At 39.0% G+C, this 22,215-nt stretch overlaps 2 protein-coding genes across 3 annotated transcripts; both read left to right on the top strand.

Moving 5' to 3' along the window:
- The first annotated feature begins 150 nt into the window (after positions 1-150).
- On the top strand, positions 151-5,497 carry cdca5 (cell division cycle associated 5). The gene is made up of 5 exons (XM_053618625.1): positions 151-392; positions 1,484-1,563; positions 1,686-1,748; positions 1,896-2,390; positions 3,914-5,497. Exons 1-5 carry the CDS (start codon positions 326-328, stop codon positions 3,992-3,994), a joined length of 786 nt encoding a protein of 261 aa, XP_053474600.1. The 5' UTR covers positions 151-325; the 3' UTR covers positions 3,995-5,497.
- Positions 5,498-17,470: 11,973 nt separating this feature from the next.
- Positions 17,471-21,375, top strand: rom1a (retinal outer segment membrane protein 1a). 2 transcript variants are annotated; one of them, XM_053618234.1, is made up of 4 exons: positions 17,471-18,762; positions 19,605-20,035; positions 20,538-20,784; positions 20,972-21,375. In XM_053618234.1, the coding sequence occupies exons 1-4, from the start codon at positions 18,613-18,615 to the stop codon at positions 21,206-21,208; spliced, it is 1,065 nt and encodes a 354-aa protein (XP_053474209.1). In that variant the 5' UTR covers positions 17,471-18,612; the 3' UTR covers positions 21,209-21,375. The 2 variants fall into 2 exon arrangements, with proteins under 2 accessions (XP_053474209.1, XP_053474210.1); XM_053618235.1 differs by having other exon boundaries at positions 20,538-20,807; positions 20,995-21,375.
- Positions 21,376-22,215: the final 840 nt, after the last annotated feature.

Here is a 22,215-nt window from a genome sequence, read left to right as displayed (position 1 = left end):
AGTAAGTAAAGCTATATAGTTTTGATTGATCTGTTAACTTTAATCGAAGAGATTAACTTTAAATAAATGTAAAATATATAAATATAAATATAAATAATACGTTAAATAATTGTAGCCCCGCCCCTTGTTCCGCCATTTTGGTTAAGGCGGGCAATTTTGAAACACTGCTCGGTGTTGAACTGAGCTTAGCGATACGACTAATGTGATTACTACTAATAAATCAGATTTAAGATAATATTAAATATCTTTAGAGTTCATTAGTGCGTTTGTTTTTAGTGAATGTCGAAGTAATTACTTCGTTACGTGGATTTATTTCCTTTGCAAGATGAGCAGCAGAACAACGCGAGCGGCGTCCATTGGACAGACGAGCAAAAACAACAACCAGAGCAGGAGTAAGTAGTAAACTTTCTAGTTTTGTGCGACTAAAAAGTCTAAATGTATAGTAGTGTAGGTAGCTGGCTCGCATTACGAGCAACCGTTTCACTTTATCGAGCGCAAATAGTCGTTGTTGCCATTTTCATGAAGCTAAGTTAACGCTAGCTAGACGACTACTGTGTTAACGCATGGCTTTGTTTTTTTTTTCTCCCTCTTAAATATATTATAAAAGGATAATAAGATGTAGAAAATGATACACAACAAAAACAAAGCCAACAAAAATATACTTTTAGTGAACAATCGCATTCATTTGACAGTCATGTTGCTTATGTTTTTAGCCGAGTGCAAAAGTTTGTACCCCCTCAGGTTCTGTGTGCGAAAGGAAATAGAAAATCTATCTGCGTCTGACAAAATTTCACATCCCTATTAATGTGTTTAAATGTGGCTCGTTAGGTTGTATAGTTATTTTTTTATTTTTTTTTAAAGAAAAAAAAAGTACAGGACACTGAAATGTGCAGGGCAGTGGGTTTATGAAGACTGGGGATTGGGAACCTGGGATTCACAGCATGAGAAGTTACAACAGTCTCAAACTGTCAAACAGCTTTAATCTGTGAGGAGTCAGGACAATACCTATTCACATAACTTTAATTTGTAGAGCTGACATTTTAAAAGAAATGATCATTGAGAATGAATTCTGATGTGTGGAAGAAAAACAACCGAGAAAAAGAAAATAAGAGATTTGCACCAATCTGAAATAAAGGGAAGGAGACCTGAAAAATCCCATGTTTAGTTTTGAATGTTTCATGTTTAGGATCTTTACATGCACTTTGGCCATTTGTTTCCCCCTCATCTAATTGTATGTCCTTGTAATATAACGAAGGAATGTCTTTAAGACCTCTATGTGCTCCCTTTTTTTTGCATGTTCGTTTAGTATATGGAATTGAAATGCATTATTTGCGTTCGAAAATGTTTCTATGCGAAACGTTCGCCACACTTTGCTTTTAAATAATGAATCTTCGCGAATAATCATAGCTTGTTCATTTTACATGCGTTTTGTCCCATATCTACGCTCATCCTTTTCCGATAAACCTAATATCTGGTTGCGTAGAGTCGGATGGAGGCACCCCGCCACGCAGGAGATCAGCACGGCTGTCTGCGAATGAAGAAAACATGCCTCCTAAAGCCAAGGTGAGAAATGGTTATCGAGAGTACATTCGATTGTATACATTTTTTCCGTGTGTGAAAATTCTCCGTTCTGTTGTGGACACTTTGCTTTGGATATTCATATCTGTTACTGTTTTATCCCCAAGGCTTCATGTGTGCCTGTCAAACGATCAATCACTGTGAGGAAGATTGCACCCAGGCAAACCCAGGTGACTATACAAAAAAGCGTGCGTCTGTCTGTCTGTGTGTATGTATAGTATAGTATTGTATATACGTATATATTAGGAATGACCGTTGTTCCTGTAAATATTTGATTTAATTATTTGATATATTATTTATCTGTAACCTTTTCACAGGCCGCATCAGAACCTAAGGAAAATGTGAAGAAAAGAGTATCCGGTGAATCTAGAAAAAGGTCCATGGTCTCAATTCCAACCCAAGTCGTCGAGACGACGGTGTCCAAACCCATGATCCTGTCTTCCATCCAGGCCTCCGCGTCCCCCCCTCCCCATACAGGACAACCAGAGCAGGACCCTGTGTGGTCCCGCAAAGTACGGCGCTCGTACAGCCGCTTGAGCGCGGGCAACCTCTCGTTTGAGAGCCCCAAGCCGCAGTCTGCCTCGTCCCCCGACCGCAGAGAGACTCTGTTTGGGTTCGAGAGGCTCCAAACCCCAGAGGTGATCTGCAAAGCTGATGTGTCCAGAGGAGCTTCTTCTTCCGTGTGTGTCAGATCCTTCAACCTCTCGGCAGCTGACGACAGCATTGCTAACACCCCAGAGCCCGATCTGAACATCCCTGGGGTTTGCATGGTCAAGAAGAACGCACGGAGGAAGAGGGTTCAACAGATAAAGGTGAGGGAAGGACGGAGGTGGACAGTACTTAATTAATTGTCCTTTAGTATTCCTAGTAGTAGTTATTATACATTCGTATTAATTGTTTGTGTTCTTGAGTCTCATTTTATGTACCTGAATTTACTGGAGTGCGTTTAGAAACATTTCCATGAAGAACAAAAAACATTATCAATACATTTTTATTCTTCAAGTGGTATTATGATTATAACATTTCACAAAAATAAAGTTCCACAGCAAATCTGCATGCTTGGTAAATTACAAAGCCCTCCATCCCGAAGGTTTCCTCTCTTTTGAAAATGTTTTGAAAGTAAAGTTACAGCTCTGACTGCTACAAAGTGCTGACATTGGAGACTCCTTCCATAAATGCTAAATAAATATCTCCTTACAGAAAGCATCTCCATATAAGTCTCGGTGTAATCTTTAGCTATAGAAAAAAATATCGTACTAAAACAAGCACATTAATATAAACCAATGTTTTGCCGCCTTAGTCAGATCTGCTGCTCCAAAAACGAATCAGAACCACTGGACTAATCGAACATTCAACAGCGCTGTGGTGTAAATCGTTATAGAGCCAGGTCCGTAAGTATTTGGACAGTGACACAACTTTTGTACTTTGCCTCTGTGCAATACCACAGTGGATTTGAAATGAAGCAGTTGGTGTAGTGGTTCAGCTTTAATTCAAGGGCTTTAACAAAAATATTGCATTAACCATTCAGGAATTACAGCTATATATATATATATATATATATATATATATATATATATATATATATATATATATATATATATATAGAAAAAAAGAGTCCCTCCATTTTTACAGGCTCAAAAGTAACTGGACAAACTAGCATTATCATAAATATTCGGATTATTTTTAATACTTGGATGTAAATCCTTTGCAGTCAATGACTGCCCGAAATCTGGAACCCATCGACATCATCAAACGTTGAGTTTCCTCTCCTGAGATGCTTTGCCAGCCCTGCAGTTGCTGCTTGTCTCTGGGACTTTCTGCCTTCAGTTTTGTCTTCAGTAAGTGAAAAGCGTGCTCAACTGGGTTGAGGTCATCAGACATTTTAAGAACATTTAATCTCTTTGCCTTAAGAAGCTCTTGGGTTGCTTTCATGGTATGTTTTGGGTCCTTATCCATCTGTACTGTGAAGCAGTAACAAAATAAGCAGTACTCCTTAATTTTTTCATGAAATAACGAGGAAGTGGGCCACACCTGGCCATGAAACTACTAATCTGTCGATTGTCCAATTACTTTTGAGCCTGTGATAATGGAGGGACTCCATTTTATTATTTTTTTTTAAACAAAGGCTGTAATTCCTAAATGGTTAATGCAATATATTTGTTAAAGCCCTTGAATTAAAGCTGAAAGTCTAACTTCAATCACACTGTGGTTGCGTACAGAGGTAAAATTACGAAAATTGTGTTGCTGGCCAAAAACTTCTGGTCCTGACTGTACAGCGCTCGCCTAACGTTCACACATTTGATGTTATTCTGCCTCTATTTACTCTCCTCTTTAGATGTCAGAACTGGACCTTCTAGCTGCAAAGATGAATGCTGAGTTTGAGGAGGCGGAGTGCTTTGAGTTGGTGGTGGAGTGACACGCCGGAGCAGCTTCAAAGACGCTTCATATCCTGGGGATAAGTGAACTGATACACAATCCTGCTTCAGGGTGAATTGCTTCTGTCTAAGAGGAGGACAGATCAAGCGAAGTTGTTGAATAAAGCTCTGGAGAAATGGAATAAGCCATTACTTTTGGGGATAATTGCTTACTTTTGCCATTTACTTTTGCTCTGTAATATGTTCTAGTCTTTCTCTGTCCTCTATGTCAATAGAGCGGATCAGACTATATGATTTAACCCTAGTTTTAAATTTGTGCTTGTTTCCCTCGTATCTTCCGTTGTCAAAACAGACATAAGCAGTGGTATACATTGTTTAGTTTATTTCTCTGTGTATTGTCTGATTCTGTAGAAGCGCTAGTTGTGTTCATTCACGTCGTTAGGACATGAAACTTGGTTACTTGTTGGTTTTTTTTTGACTAATGTTGTACTCAAGCTTTCTACAAACTAAACCAACCAGCAGAATAACTCATTTTGAGTGTTGATTTTACTCATTATATTCTGTTGTTCAGACTTAGTCATTTCAAAGCATATAGGAATTATTTTTTTTTTTGTAAAAATAGCAGCCTGAATTCAAAGAGGTTGTTTTGTTCTTTTTATATATGAGGGTGAGTCAAATGAAAACCTTAAAAGAGCGACATGAATTGGAGTAGCAGGGATCGAGACACTCATTGAACGAAATGTAGATTATGTAGAAAAATTATTTCTCATTGGTGACAACTGTTTGCAATTACCAATGAAAAGTAAAAAAGGTTTTCTATAGACTCACCCTCGTGTATGGCTGAAGCTCTTATATAAGTTCATTGACCACTCTATTAGGAACACTTGTACATCTGCTCATTCATGTAATGATCAAATCAGCCTATCATGTGGCTGAAACTGGGCAGTTGAAGATTGGAAGAAGAAGAAGAAATAAAAACCCAGACAGTGATTTTCTGATCTGTCCAGTTTGGGAGATCCTGTGCCCAGTGTAGTGTCTGCTGTGTGGTTGATCTGTTCAGCTGTTGTATCCTATCCACTGTGAGGTTTGATGTGCTTTCTGAAATTCTTTTCTGTTCACCGTATTTGTAAAGAGTTGTTATTTCCATTAACATAAGCTCTCTGTCAGCTCGAACCAGTTTGGGCATTCTCTGACCTCTTTCAGTCACAAGATGTTTCCACTCACAGAACTGCAGCTCATTGGATGTTTGTGTTTTTTGCATCATTCGGTAAACTCTATATATTGTTGTATCTGAATAATTTTATGCATTGTGCTGCTGATACATTATCAGCTTATTGGATGTATGAGCAGGTATGCAGATGTTCCTAATATAATACGACCAAAAATAAATAAATCACAGCTAGTTATGTTATGAAGAAACTAGAAATCCCATGGTAGAACCATGGTAGTGACCATTACAAAGCAGCGACACTGGAGACTCCTTCTGTAATAGTGAAATATACATCTCCAGAATCAAACAACCAATTAAAAATAATAATACATGATCTGTTGTGGTTTGTTATTGAAATAGCTCCAGCTTTGACCTTTTGATTAAGAAACTAATGATATAACAGTATATCCACTCCAATATAATCAACAATATTATTTAAGCAAAAGTGAATTTATTTTTTCAAAAGTGATGTAGAATTCAATAATAAAAAAAGATTTTTATTGAAGTTTTCTCTTGATAAGGTAATCAGACTTTAAATTGTGTGTCGCCAACAAAAATGTCCTTACAGATACGTGATCGGAAAAGAACTGACATGGACATGTTATTTTGTCCATATCTACATTGACGGTTCATGCTGTAGCTTTGTCTGTGTCCTTCTTTTCTCTTTGCTGGAGGGTAACATCACTGTTCTACCGTCATTGATTATCCAGGAAGGATGTGCTGTATTACACAGCTGACCATTGATTAGTTTGTAGGGGACTAAAAGGGAAATGGAGGCTGAGAACCCAATATTAGAACAGCTCGTTTCAGTTGTAATGGAAACATTTGTGAGAGAAGTTCTTCTTATTCTGATTAAAATTTGTAGATTAAAGTTTGCTTTAATCCAATCTGTCTGAAAGGGTCACATTTTCTACAAAATATTCCTTATGTACTGCATATCTTGGCTACGGAAGCCCTGAACCACAAAAAAATATTGAAATGCTATGTTATTTCTTTATAATATTATTTCAACTTCAACACCCCACAATCTATTAATATTGACATATAATTATTATTCTGTATGCGTTTTCTCCAGAAAGTACGATAGACATTCCTTTAGCAGAAGTTGAAACAAATGTCAACAAATTAATTATTATTCGTTCAAATGCGTTCAGTTATGGTGTGTCAAAAACACATGGTCAAAATTATACTAATTCCATTAATTTAAGTGTTAGGAGTCAAAATAATATAAAATAACATCAGACAATGCAATAACTCAAAAGTAATTTAGTTAATACAATGAAATAGCATTTTTATTAACGTTAGCATTTTTTCCACATTAGGGTTCAGGGCTTCTGTACTTGGTATGAACATTTTAAGTTGCCTTGCAAATATATTTACATAAAATTTAGTGTATAAATATTCATTTAATGTGAATTGTTTTTGTCTTTTTTTTCAGTGAGATTATTTTGCTGTTTCAGTTTATTATCTAGGATGTCGTACAGTAAAATATGTAGTGAGATGGTCACAGATGAATAAATAATCTTTGACGAAAATGCATTGTGCCATTGCTGTAATTCAAATTGATTCCCAATGATTCCATCTACAGTATAATTCAGCATCCTGTTGGCAAACAACTGTGAGTCAATAATGACCTATATAACCAGCTACACACCAGTTATAACCGTGCAATCCAACATTCATAACAAACCAGCTGGAATAAATACAAATACGACTTGTTACACATTTACAATTGGGGATATTTCATTTCACATGTTATACATTCTTTTAATACACATACGTAAATACCATACAGGGAGTTAACTGATTCCAAGATTTTGCCTGGGGCAGCTGGTTAAGTCAAGCAGGAATGATCGGCATCAGCATGGGCTTGTATTGAAAAATCACAGACAGGAAAGTGGGAGGGCGGGGTTAGAGATCAGTGCTAATAGAAAAGTTGTGGCGATGAAAGTTTTTTCTCACTCGTCATGAACCTCAAAACTACGCTGCATTGTCAGGATTAGCTCACTGTGGCGAAATGAATTGTGATTCTTATATCTAGCCTTTTTTTTAACCACGTTATTCCATGGTTAAGGTAAGTCTAATGCTTTTTCTAAGCAGCATGATATTCTGGGTGCAGTTTGTTGGTTTTCCTTTATTAATGTTAATAACATTGAATTGAAAAATTTTGTCTTGTATGTGAGAATGTAAGTGAAAAGACTTACTGATTGTTACAAAGAGCTGACACTGGAGACTCCTTCCATAAATGCTAAATTTAAAAAAAAAAAAAAAAAAGTTTCCTTAGAGAGACTTCACCATATTATATATTTTTCTTTGATAAATAACTTTAAAAAAAAAATCTGTTTATTATTAGACTAGCATTATTTACATTGTCCAACATGCAAGTTCCTGTGAATTAGCTGTTACTATAGATACGACAACGTATTTGAATGAACGCTTTAATATAAACCTATCATTTGAATTACAGCTGGCACTAGAAAATTAAACAACACATTCTGGCCAACTAGGCAAACTAAGACTTAGAGGGCTGACAGTCTGTGGAACTGTCATAAGGTGAGAGAGAACAGAACAGAGCAATGGCCAATATCCAAACACATCATCATCATAAGTCAACTCATCACCAACATGAACACTGTCATCCCACTGTCATCCCACCTGGATCCCACCTGACTAAGAGGTATGAAAATCTCTGAGTAGAAGCATATGTTTTTTGTGACTAGTGCTACTTTCAATAGAGGAGTGGTTTGAGCCTAGAATGTGATAAATGTAACAAATATGTACAAAGAGATGATTGGCATAATAGTGCAGCAGGTAATGTCGGAGCCCTCTGGTGCACTATAGTTCTGTCCAGGGTTTGTTCTGGGATAGGCTCCAGATTCACCCTGACCCTGGATAAGCAGTTTAGACATTTTAGACAGTTTATAACAATATATAATACGAATAATATGAGACTGATAGTTTTGAATAATTTATTTGATTGTTTTGGTCATTCACAGCCATAATACATCAGAGTGTGACAATACTGACCATCACCTTCCTCACAGTGTCCATAGCCATGATACCCATGAGCATGCTGATATTCACCACAATCCCCACCATCATCACCATCATAAGCAACATAAGAAACACCATAGAAGCACTAAGTCCGGTCAAAGAACATCGACTATCTCATCAAATGCCTCCATTTCATCTGCTGGTTCTTCCGTATGCTCTTCCTTCTCATCATCAGCATCATCCTCATGTTCTTCATCTTCAGGTTCATCGTCCTCTTCATCCTCCACTACTTCTGCCTCCACTTCTAATTCTTCATCTTCCTCCTCTTTCAGTTCTTCCTCTTCATCTAGATCTTCATCTAGATCATCCTCTTGGTCTTCTGAAAGCAGCCTGGGAAATACCAAAATTGCTTCTAAGTTCAAGAAAGGTGCTCGACATCCACAACATTCCCAGTCCTGCACTGACATCTCCAGGCGAAGGAGAGCATTTGAGGAAGATGACGAAGATACTGTGCCTTTGTTGAATGAGGATGGCCATGTCAACAAGTCTGCAAGTATTAAAAAGTACTTGTCTATGAAGAAAAAATGTAAAGACCCTATCAAGGGGCCAGAATCATCCCACATGCCATCTAGAAAAAGCTCCCTAAAAAAGAAAAATGGTCAGACTGAAATCTTTCGAAAAGCAAAGTCCATGGAGGTGCTGCCAGTGCAGAACAAACAGTCTGGTGAAGGAGAATTAGATGAAAAAGAAATTGAGAGGAGGAAAAAGGAAGCAAAAAAGAACATGATGGAGGAAAAAATGAAGTTTTCTGCCTTTCTAAATGAGATCACCAGGCAAGTAATTAGTCCCTCCAGGCTACAGAGTCTTGGGGTAACAGATGCCCACAGGGATATAAGTCCTGCCAAGTCTCAAAATTCAGAGGGCAAAGGACACAAGAAACCAAAACATTCTTCCAAACGGTCTGGAAGTACAAACTCTGTGTCATCTAGTGCACCATCCCACACCAGAAAGCATGCCTCTGCAAATAAGAAGCCTGGTCATCTTTACCATTCCAACAAAACTTCAAATTCAATCAAACACCACCATCATCACCACCATCACAAAACTGCACATAGGAATCCCAAGCCTCTTCACTATAGTGAGAACAAACACAATAGCAATAAAACTGGATCACCTAAAAGCATTTTGACAAGGTCAGAACATGGCCATAAGGTACACAAAAAGCAACAAGCTCAGTCCAGTAGTCATTTAACAAATGAGATTGCCATGGATACAAAAAGGAATACACCAAGAACCCGATCTCTCTCACCAATACCTCATCACCATTACAATCATGATCACTCCCACGGAAGTGATCAGCATAGTTCATCATCACGCCCTCATTCTCCATCCCATCACCCTCATCATAGAACTCACCGAAGCCCAGATCATCATTCTTTGCATACCAAATGTCATCATTCCCATTTGGATTCTCATCGCCACCATTCACCTTCTCTATCGCACCACCACCACCGAAAAACAAACCATCATGTTCCACATTCAGAAACTCACCATCGCCATCATTCCCGCTCAGAATCTCATAACCACCATCATGATGATGACCACAGCACATCCTCAAATAAACATTCTCCATGCTCTGAAACTGACCATCATCCCCACTCAGAATCTCACCACCATGTTCCATCTTCTCCATTGTACCATCACCATCCCGGTGACCAAAGACACTCATCCCCACATTTAAAAAGTCGAAATCATCATTCTCCTTCTCTTTCACATCAACACCATCATAGTGATGGTGATCACCAAAGCCCATCCCCACATCGGTATTCTTTATACTCAAAAAATGATGACAATTCCCATTCAGAATCTCTTCACCGTTCACCTTCACATCATTACCATCATAATGATGGCAATCACAGCTCATCCCCTTCTGCATCACAACATCACAATCGTGGAGATCAGAGAAGCCCATCCCCACAACATCATTACTCACTCTTGAAAAGTCAAGACCATATAGAATCTCATCAACATCGTTCACCTTCTCCATTGCACCACCTTCATCAAGACCACAAAAATCCACCTCCACATTATTCTACTTTGCACTCAAAAACTCATGGTCTCCATTCCCATTCAGAACCTCATTATTGTCATTCATATTCTGGATCACATCATTCCTCCCTTCCAGATATTCAATACCATTCCTCTCATGCTGAATCCTATCATCCTCACCATCATTCAAACAATAAAGATTCTCACCAGTGCCACACTTCTCCCCTTAATTCCTATTATTATGATAACTCACACCACTCTTCTTCTGAACTTGATCATCATTTGCATCATGATTCCGCCCCTCAGCAATTTGATGACCAGCATCACTCCTCTTATCCTGATGTTCACCATCAACATTCCCATTGCCCTGCTGATGACCATCAACATCACTCTTATCCGGATGTTCACACACATACTGAGGGTGGTCTAATGAGTTCCACTAATCATGAATCTAACAGTCCTTACACAGACAGACATCGCCAACACTCTTCTTATTTAGACCATCATCTTCACCATCACCATCATTCTGGGGATCCAAAAACTCCAACACTCAACAGACATCACCATAATCCTGATGGTCATTATTCTCATCACCACCCTCACAACCTACCCCAGTCTGTAGGGCACAATCAGTATTCCCATCCAGATTCCCACAATAGTACACACTCCGAATCTTATCACCACCATGATCATCTCCAGTCCCCCCATTATCATTCCCGTTCTGAAGCCAAACTTCAACCCCACAAAGAGTCTGACCACCAGCATCACCATAATAGTCCAGAGTCCCACAAAGATTCACATCAACATAGTGAACAAATTCATCACCATTCTCACCAAAACCACAAAAACTCAGAATTTCATAACCAGTACTATTTAGAATCCCCGTACCATCATGTCCATACTGAATCCCAACAACATCCTGAACATTCTGACCAGACACCAGCAACAAACCAGCATTCCCATTCTGAATTTCAGAAGTCTTCCCACCCTGAATATCAAAAAATGCATTCCCATATGGAATCCCATCATCATTATCATCACAACAAACATCCAGTACCCCATCACCATTCCCATCATAGTTCTCATACCGAGATGCATCTTCGCTATGGTACTCCAAAATCCCACCATCATCATGAGCATCCAGAATCCTATCCCCATTCCCATTATAAATCTTATCACCATTCCCCAGTGGAAATCCAGCATCATTCTGATGTTAGATCACATCATGATTGTCCGGAATCTCACCATCACCATTTCCACACCAAGGAACATCACCATCATAGTGGTGACCCCAGTCCTCTTCGCCGCTCTCCAGTTGGCGAGAAGGCCACTTCTCCTTGTTCTAGCAAGTCAGATTCTTGCAGAAATACAGGAAGTCCTATTAGCCATGATGAGCAGTCAATGACGTACAAGGAAACAGCAATAACTGTCAAAGTAAGACCTTCAGTATAACATTCAATTCTGCAATGAATGACTTGTTTTGTATTTGATGTAGGATCTGTATAATTTAACTGTAAAATGTTCTCATATAGTAAGCTTAAATGTTTAACTAGGTTATCAACAAATGATTATACAATTATAATCGTTCACTAGAGTGTAGCTTTTGAAATGGATTCCCTTTTAATGTTGCACAGGAAAAAGGCTCTGAATATGAGAGGATCATGTGAGTTTAATTATAAACTGCATGTGAATGTGAAAATACTATAATACTCCACACAGTTCTCACAGAGAACAATGCATGGCAATACCCATATTTCTTAAACGTATTATTATATCCTTATATCAAAAATGTTGTACATCTAGCTACCCAAAACCTTCCCATTTTCCATATCCCTCACCAAACAGGATGCTACAGGAACAGAATGAAGACCTGCATAACACTTTGAAGCAAACAGTGGTGCGTATGGAGTGCTTAGGAGCTGAATTTATCACTGAACATCATCAATTGGAATCAGAGCTACAGAGGACTCGTGTGGAACTAAGCAGCATGATGGACAAGTTCACAAGGTCGGAGCAAATTTATAGTGAAACTAACAAATTATCTTCAGTTGATTTTATGTTCCCAAATTGTTCAAGCTTATTTCTATGAAAAATATCTGCCGCTGTAGCATAATATGTATTAAGAGCCAAAACATACTTTTTAATGTAGTATTTTGTTTCTGTTTATCTTTTTTAGACTTCAGGTTAATTATTCCTCCATTCAGCAGACTGATGATTTCCCGGAGGATGAAACACACTGTATGGTAAGGCACATCATTTGCTGTGAAATAGGAATGAAATTCTTTTTTTTAACTCTAAATGAACTGAATTGAATGTTGGGGTTGTATTTTTCAAAGATTTTTAAAACCAGTCTATTGCAATGACCTAGGATGAACCTAGGATTTTTATTCATTTTATTCATTTTTAATTATAGGTCCTTTATAAATCCTATATTCACTATTTTTGTTCTTTTCACTTTTCCCCTTGCCTTTTTTGAGGATGAACGTATGGATGCCGAGCGTGAGAAACTGAACCAGCGGATCTCAGAACTGACAAAACAGCTGTCAGCTGCCAAGACAACCATTCAGAGCCTGGAGACAATTAATGTGAGAGCTTGATGACAGGAAGATGTTAGATATTGTCTCAAACGTCTCAGGCTGAATAGAAGGGGAAATTATGGAGGAGTATATAAACATAGCTTAGTTCTTTATTCTTACTAATTTCTTTTTCAACTCCCTGATTTTATAACTACCACGCAGACAGAAAGTTCGGAAAAATATAACAAGTTGCATGACTCTGGTCATATGTACAGTTACAGAGGTTAAGCTACAGATGCTAAGTTTAGAGGTCAGCTTAGTATTTGTGTCTTATTTCCCATGTTCCTGTGTATGAATTTCTCATAAGATCAATCAACATCATAATCAGTGACCATTTTAATTATTTCATGGCAGAAGAACACGTTGTAACGTGGGCTGTGCTGCATCCCTCTCCTCAGCGTGGCTGCCTAACTTTACCAAGCTAGCTAAAAAACACTGTGGAGAGAGGATTGTTATCTAATGCAATGTTATCTCATCTGTTTTGTTATCCAATCTGCTTTGTGTTCTCTGTGTCTTTTAACTAGCTAGACAGAATTAGCTGGCTAGCTACGATTAGTTCTTTGTGAAACCCAATTTCTTTCTAAGGTATGAGGTATGGTGACGTATAACGTATATGGCCTGTGACAGGGGTATCCAATCTTATCTGTAAAAGGCCAGTTTGACTGCAGGTTTTCATTCCAGTCAAGCAGGAGACACACCTACAGTAATTCCACCTATTTAATCAGTTAATCTTGGCTTTCAATAGACAATCAGGTGTGGCTTCTGCCTGGTTGGAATGAAATCCTGCATTTTCACTGGACCTTTCTGAATACGATTGGACACCCCTTGTCATAGCAAGCATTATCAAGGGCAAAATTATCTTATAGCACATTATATAATATTGACTCTTACTTTTCCCACAGGTGACGTCAATGCTCCAGGAAGCCCTTGTAAAGCATTTTAAATCAGATGATCCCATCAAGCCATTCAAGCCAGCAGTTGCACCTCCTCCATTTCAATTTATGGACAGTGATCATTATAACAAAGGCTCAGTAGCTGGAGATGACCAATCGTTGGGTCCTGTTCCAGAAGAGGATGAATCTGATTGGTCAGAAATGGGTGAGGAGGCAAAGCACTATCCCTTGAGTAGTTTGGAGAGAGGTCAACATCGTTGTACAGGCTTTTCACCATGGCATCAGGAGCATGGTTGTTGGGTAAAGTCGGATAAATACAGAAGAGGAGACGGAGATACAGAGAGTGAATCAGGAGGGGAAGAGATGGCCCACAGCCAGGGCCTACAGATACCCCACCTTCAGTTCAGTATATACCCTGAGACTGTACCAGTACCTGTGACTAGCTTGAAGCAGAATCTGGATGGCCCTGTAGGAGAGGAATACCATATTCACACTGGACGCCAGCTAAGCTCTCCTATTCGCATCCTGTCTGCTAGCTTGGAGGGCATCAACTCCACTGACCTCCAGCAACTTGAGCATCAAAGTCAGTTAAAGTGCAACAAAGGTAAGATGGACCTCCACCATTCACATTGGGGCACTGCTGAAGATTGGACTGAAGATGAGCTTACTCATAACTGGAAGAAGGCAAAAAAGCAACAGACTGGAGATGGAGAGAAAGGGTCACGAAGCAGTGACTCGGAGGCTATGGCTAATCTGGAGTCAGCGCAGAAGATGCTCAACCACTTCATACAGGAGGGAGAGAATACAAAAATATGAAACCTAAACCTAATGTATTAGCCTAATAATTAATGTCTTTAAACACTGAGCAAATGTGAATGTGAATTAGAATAGGAGCAGTCTGTAAGTGAATAGTACTGTACAAGGTGTTCCAAAAGTCTCCATACATACCACCCAGCACTGTGAACTACAGTATGTTTGCCAGCACCACGTCAGGTGTGCCCTCGTCAGTGGATGTTCGTGGACGTCCACTTCTCGGTCGGTCCGCAACACTTCCAGTCTTTTTGAATTTGTTAATAAGTTTGGAAACAGTGTCGTGTGTTTCCTGTTAAAGTCCATCGCAAACTTGCGACAGCTTCCCAATCCAGCAATGAGAATGATTCAATACGTTCTTCTTTTATCAAAACCATAACTAATTAATTTCCAAGAATCTCAGTTTGATCCCCCTGTGTACTGTCGGACTTTGGAGCTCTTAGGGCAGGAGTATTCTACTAAAATTGGCAAGTCCAGTTCCATAAAATCCCTTGTTGGATCTGGTCTGAATCAGCAACTAATGGTTACTTTTTAACCTTTATTGATTTATTCCTACTATTAATATGACACAACATGTTTTGACTAGTGCCACCAAGAAATCTGTTTTGAGTTTGGCGCAAGGAGAATAAACACATGCTTCCCCGTCCAATTGTCTTTAAACCTTTTGGTTTTGTTCTCAATTAAAAAAAAAACAAAACACAAGCAATGTCATCAGTTCATTAGAACAGATAGGGTATCTAAAATGAACCCTGTAGCTAGTCCATAGTCTGATAAGCTGCCTCCAGCTAAATAATTTACTTAAATGCATGTGATTGGATAAGCCACAAGAGACAGATCTGCTACAGAATCCGAGCGGGATTATGTATATAATAGTGAAGTATCTGCTCCCATAATTTTCATGTACTCAGTTTTGTTCCTCTGATATACTTTTCTTGGTCGGCATACCAGGTGATGACTCCTGCCCTCTTAAAACCAACCCCACCCATTACGGTTACCCCTATAATCTGATCTAAGCATACCCTCTAATGATCAAACATTTTAATATTCAAGAATGATATAAGTAATTACTGTGTTTAGGTTATTGACTAATTAGGTAGCTGTAAGCACTCTGTCTGCTCCTCAGAACTTGTGAAACACAAGTTTCAGGTTTGACTTCGGAGTCTGAGTTGTGAGTTAGACTTCTCTATTCACATTCAAGGATATGTCCACGGGTGACTGGTAGCCCTGCTGAAATAGATGCTTTGATAACTTCTCAAGGCAACATCAGACAGAAGTGTGGCTCTTTGATTTCACTTGGGTACTAGACAGGGTTGCCCTTAGAAACCCTCTTTACCAGCACAAACACATGTAGATTGAGTGGAAATCCCCCCCAAAAAAGACTTTGGCATGAATCTCTCAATCTCTTTTTTTTTTTTTTTTTTTTACCCAGAGAGAAGTTTATCAGACATCAGACGCTGATTTGCATTCAACATCTGTTACCACAGCTTAAAGCAGTGGACTTGAGTTACTTAGTATGAACTGTAATCCAGTAATATATAATATTTGTAGCTCTTGTAGGGTGATAATTTGTCATTCTAGGCTCTTGGCACAATGAATGAGATGTAATAGGTAAATAAATACATAACATTTGGTGTTCAGTCAGGTTATTACTTGATCTTGTGTAGACATTACTTGAAAATAGATGTGGATGTCTCTACCCATCTAGTATTTACTTTTATGGTGTCCCATAAATAAGTAGTATTTTTTTAAAAATTCCTTTGTGTATTATTATTCAAACCCATATAGCAAATAATCATGTAGCTAGGTTTTGAACAAAAAAACAACAATTAATGCTTATTCATTCACCAGTATTTTGATTTCTCTAGCATATGTACTGTATTCTCAATTGAGTCATTTCTTTCAATGTTGAATTAAGACTGCTTTATAGAATTCAAGCGTATGTTTGTACATCAATGTGATTCCTCAATCTGTGTAGATTCACCTTCAAAGTAACTGTATTATTATATTACTATTATATCTGTATTATTATGGTTCATTAATCTATATAATGTATATACTGAACCTATGCCCACTGTTGTCTCAGATTCCTGTTCATGGCTGACAGGAATGGAACTTCTGCTGTTGTAGCGCATCCACCTCAAAGTTTGATGTGTTGTGCATTCTGAGATGCTTTTCTGTTCGCCGTGGTTGTAAATAGTGGTTATTTAACTTACTGCAGCTTTCCTGTCAGCTGGAACCACATTCTCCTTGGACCTTAGCTCCCCAAGTCATGACCCTAAGTCATTTCCACCTGCAAAACTGCTGCTCACTGAATGTTTTTTTTTTTGTTTTGTTGTTTTTTTTTTTTTATCATTCTATGTAGACTCTAGAGACCAGTTTCTGAAATGCCTGCCAGTCTGGCACCAATAACCATACCAAAGTCATACAAAGTCACTGAGATGATATTATTCCCCCAATAATTTTTTAAATGAAGTTTGATGTGTACATTAAATGAAGCTCTCGACCTGTATCTGCATAATATTTAAGCAGTGCCAAAAAAAGGCTTGTACACAATTCATGTTGTATACAGTGTTGTAAATGCACTGCTCCAGCTAGTGAAATGTTCTATTGCAAACACATCTAGAGTAGTAAAGATGATGAAATATGTTATATAAGAAAGGATTTACATTCAACGTGATTATTTTATTTATTTATTCAAATTCACACATTGATCCATGTATTATACAATTTATAGTAGTCTTTTGTGTACAGCTCAATGCACAATATAGTATGTCATCTCAATTAATTTTCCACTGTTAAAGTCTTGTCTTGTCTTCAATAAAAGCAGTGAGATAAATTTTAGAAGCAAATCTTGCACCTGAGACTCATTTTGTACTCCCAGCCAAACAGTTATTTGGTTAACTATGAGTTATTCAATAATTACAGTGACACGAGTAGTAAATTATGCGCTTATGAGCTCAACTGATGGGTCCATGGAGTTTTAAAGGTATCAGAAAAACATTTTAATATGAAGGTTAGAATGTCTCTTTGTATAGGAATGAATGAATTTTCATTTAGTTTTATTTTGGAATTATAATACTTCGGAGTTTGCATGTTCTCCTCATGCTTTGGGAGTTTCCTCCGGGTACCCCGGTTTCCTTCCCCGGTCCAAAGACATGCGCTGTAGGCTGATTTCCAAATTGTCCGGATGACTGTGTGAATGGGTTTGGGATTGTGCACTGCGATGGGTTGACACCCCGTCCAGGGTGTCCCCCGCCTTGTACCCTGTGTCCCCGGGATAGGCTCCATGCTCTCCCGCGACTCTGTGTAGGAGAAGTGGTACAGAAAATAGATGGATGGACACACTCCTTACGTCTTTTATTAAGGTGAGATTTCTTATGCCTACTGATGCCAAAGGCAGATTCCAAAGAAGGTCACTAATTATATGTGGATATATTCAACTATTACTAACGATCGTGGAGAAAACACAAAAATAACACAGTTCTGTTGAAAATGCCAGAGATTTTGAGTTTGTGTACCCCAGTTTATGTGTGCACTTGGTACAAGCAACAGCCAAACATTCATTCAATGACAATGCCATAGTCATTTTTTTTTTTTTTTGCAGAATCACAATTAAGTCAATATTTTTAAAGTAATTGCCATGTTATGGCTAGATCACTGCATCTGTCCATGCCCAATGGCAATCTGTTTCAATCTGTGCTGAGCAGGCAGTTTTGTAGCCCATTGGAGAGGGCCGTCATAATAGGATAGGTAAAGGATTACAGGTAAGATGCCCCAGATGTCCAGCTTTAGCCATATCTAGTGTGTCTCTCACCCAAGCATGGGCTCAGAGGGGCGAATGTACCACTCTTTCAATTGAGTTGGTATCTGGACTATCTTTAGCACCTCACCTGGGGGAGGGATCACCACATCAAAACTCAGGCTGACCACCACAGAGGAATTCACCACTCTGGACAACAAAAAGGCAGAAATTCATCTCGAGACACAAGAGGATTTAACCTTGGATTTTGGATTACAGTAGCATTTTTGGAGAGCCCTTCTTAGCAAAATATAAAAAATTAGTTTCCATCTTCAGAACCAGAGATCTTCTTTGTATTCTTGTAGTGTAACGCTTCTCTTCTGCCATCATGGTGTGGGCTAAAATGAAGTTCCCCTTTGAAAAAAGGGTGAAGCTAGCTCAGAGTTTGTGGCTGATCTCCTGGCTGGCCACTTTAGGTGGAGCGATCACCTTCTGTCTTGGATGCTTCTTGAAGACAGAACTACGCCGGAGGGCAGAGGTATCTAAACTGACCATTCGAAAGCATATTTCAATCCTGCACTTTATCACACACAATTTGAGTCAGGTTTTTCCCTTTTGAGAAAGTTTCTTGACCAAGTGCAATTCCTCTTTGGCCAGAATGAGACAGAATGAAACGACTAATGACAATACTAGAGGAACCGTTTATAATTTCACATGAACATCTTAATAACCAGTTCATTAATTGCATATTACTGATTTTTGAGACTGAGAATATGTCAGTTAAACTGCATGTATGCATGATAATGTAAACCTCAAAGGACACCTGGAGCGTTTTGAAGTGGCTGAAATATCAGGATTAACCTATGCAAATAGAAATATTGCTTAAGCCGGTTAGAAAGGGCTTAGAACGCTGTCATCTTCAATAAGCTGTCTAGCAAACTGTATGGATCACAATCTAGGTCGCAATAAAGAATCTGTCTCATTGATTAACCTACAACAAATATAACATTTTAATTGCTTGTGCTGAATACTGATAAAATTCCTCTTGTATCTGTTCAAATTTACTGCAGAAACAATTAGCAATAAAAGACTTTCTTGGTGTATGCTAATATGCCAACAAAGAAAATTCCCAAAACAAACCAGTCAGCAAAATGAATTCTTTCTACTTAAAGGATAAAGCCAGATAAATTAATTATTCAAATCACAACAACCCTAGGCAGACAGGCACCTCAACACAGCACATAATATACAACAAGTATGTCTACACGTAGAAACGTGTAGAATCCACTTTGCAGTTAGACATAATACGTAACTAATCATTTCAATAACATGGAATCTCTTTCATAATAACAGTCCAGTAAACCCAAATGTGCCCTGTAGGTGATGGACAACACAGAGATCCACATTGTCCCAAACACCCTCCTTGTGGCTGGACTGGCCTCTATGGGAATCAACTTTTTTGCGGGTCGGATCTGCCAGGACGCCCTGGATGCTAGCCGCTTCCCACGGTGGAAGACCTTCCTAAAGCCCTACTTCTGTTGTGCTATCTTTTTCACCACCCTACTGCTGATTGGAGTCATCCTAAGTTACGCCATGAAGGGCAGCCTGGAGGGCTCGCTGAAAGTTGGCCTCAAGAATGGCATCCGTTTCTACAAGGACACGGACACCCCAGGGCGCTGCTTCCAGAAGCAGACTATCGATCGCCTGCAGATGGAGTTCCGGTGCTGCGGTAACAACGACTACAAAGACTGGTTCGAGATCCAGTGGATCAGTAACCGCTACCTGGACTTCAGCTCCAAGGAGGTTAAGGAGTAAGTGAGGGGAAAGGGGAAGGGTTTAGATCAGCCATGATACATGAGAAGCTTCCATCTCTTACCCTAATGAGCTACCTTCAAGTTGCCTCTCTGGGGAAACTCTTCAAGGTTCTATTTAGAACCTGAAATCAGATACTGTTTCCCTTTTAGAAAATGTTCCAGATAGAGTTAAGATGTTAAGATAGAACCGTTAACCATTCAAAGAACCCTTGAAGAGTTTCCCCACAGGGACAAACTGAAGAACTCATTAAAGTTCAAGATGGAAGCTTTTTATCAAGGCTGATCTAACCCCCATTAACCATCCTGAGAACCCTTGAAGAACCTGTGTCTCCTAAATCCATTGTCTTGCCTCTTACCCCAGTATTTTTCGGAATAGACATGCAAGTAACATTACTGTGTCTGATACCTATAATTGTGGCCATTTAAAGATTCTCCATTCTCATTCATATACCCTTTCTCCACCAAGTCTGTCTAATATCTATCCATCTCATTTATCCAGTCGTATCAAGAGTAATGTGGATGGGCGTTACCTGGTGGATGGTGTGCCCTTCAGCTGTTGTAACCCAAGTTCCCCTAGACCCTGCATCCAGTACAAATTGACCAACAACTCTGCCCACTACAACTATGAGCACCAAACTGAGGAGCTCAACATCTTCATTCGCGGCTGCAGGGAAGCTCTGGTTGGCTACTACATGGGCCTGATGAACAGCATTGGTGCTGTAGTGCTGACTGTCTTTATCCTTCAGGTATCCGTAGATAGCAGTGTAGGGTTGTGCTTATGTCAATTTTTGATTTAATGCTTAGATGACCGTCTAAATAAAAACGCCATTGCGTCAGTACACCAGTGAGTGATAACCTACCTACTTTCAAAATGTTTTATCATCTAGTCTAAATTCCACCATTGCACCACCCTTCTTCCATATCTCTTCGCAGAGTACAGTGGTTGCATGCCTGAGATATCTGCAGACATCCATGGAAGCAGTGGTTGGGCAGGAGAACACGGAGGTGGAAACGGAGGGCTACCTGCTGGAGAAGAGCGTGTCAGAGACCATTATGGAGTACCTGGACCCTGTGATGAAGCTCCTGCTGATAAACCAGGTGGAAGATGGGCAAGCCAAGGCAGAGGCAGGGGCTGCTGGCACATCAGGCACAACAACTTCCAAGTCCTAAACATCCACAGCTATCTGATTCAATGAAATGAATGACCCAGTACAACCAGTACTTGGCAAAGATATCTATTATCATTTCTAGCAAAGAATCTCGTATGAAACTATTATATGTATGGAACTACTATGTAAATAATTTACCTAATTCACCAAACAATACATTATCTTCAAAACATTTTAACATCAAACCATGCAAAGTCTCAAATGTCAATCATATCTGTTCATTGGTAATGGACTGTATATTATATTAATTGGTTCAACGTGTGGAGATAAGGTGTACTGCGGTGAAGAAAATTTGTGAGAACATCTAAGTCTCTACGAGCCATGATGCAATCGATAACATCGGCTGTCGATAACATAGCTTATCTGAAGGTAATAAAGGTTAAGTATTATTTCCAAGACACAGATTTATTATAGAACATTTCTCTTGTTATTCGATCGTGCCCAGTTTGTATATAAAATAGATTATCCTTTAGCAAGCACATCTCAAAATTTAGCATGTTGTTTTTTAGTTCACTATAAGAATACAAGTGCAGCTTGTTTTAGTTGATAGCTGCCAAATTTATGGAAAACTGGAAACGTTATGAATATTATTGTACACTGTGCAAGCAGATAATAGCATTTTAAATGTAAAAAGCAATGCTCAGTGCTCAGCTAAGCAAAATCCAGAACAGTCAGACTTAATAAAAACCATGTTTTAATTGCATCGTTGTGTAGTGCGCTTTTATGTGAATAGATACATGCTGAAATATCTCCTATTTGTCTCTGTGTCTTTGACTTTTGCCTGTGAAAGTAAATCACACTCCCACAACCACCCACCCACCAACACACACACACATGCACAGACAAAACCAGCTTGCAGGCATACCAATACACATGTACTCATGCTTCAACTCAGAGTTACAATTAAGCATGTAGGTGTGACCTGCACTTACTCTACTGTATCTCACTCATACGTTCAGCACACACACACACACACACACACACACACACACACACACATACATAGCT

This window comes from Ictalurus furcatus, chromosome 28, assembly GCF_023375685.1.
Source record: "Ictalurus furcatus strain D&B chromosome 28, Billie_1.0, whole genome shotgun sequence".
Taxonomy (NCBI): domain Eukaryota; kingdom Metazoa; phylum Chordata; class Actinopteri; order Siluriformes; family Ictaluridae; genus Ictalurus; species Ictalurus furcatus.
Note: the sequence above shows the minus strand (reverse complement) of the source record. Positions and strands in the feature narration are given on the sequence as shown.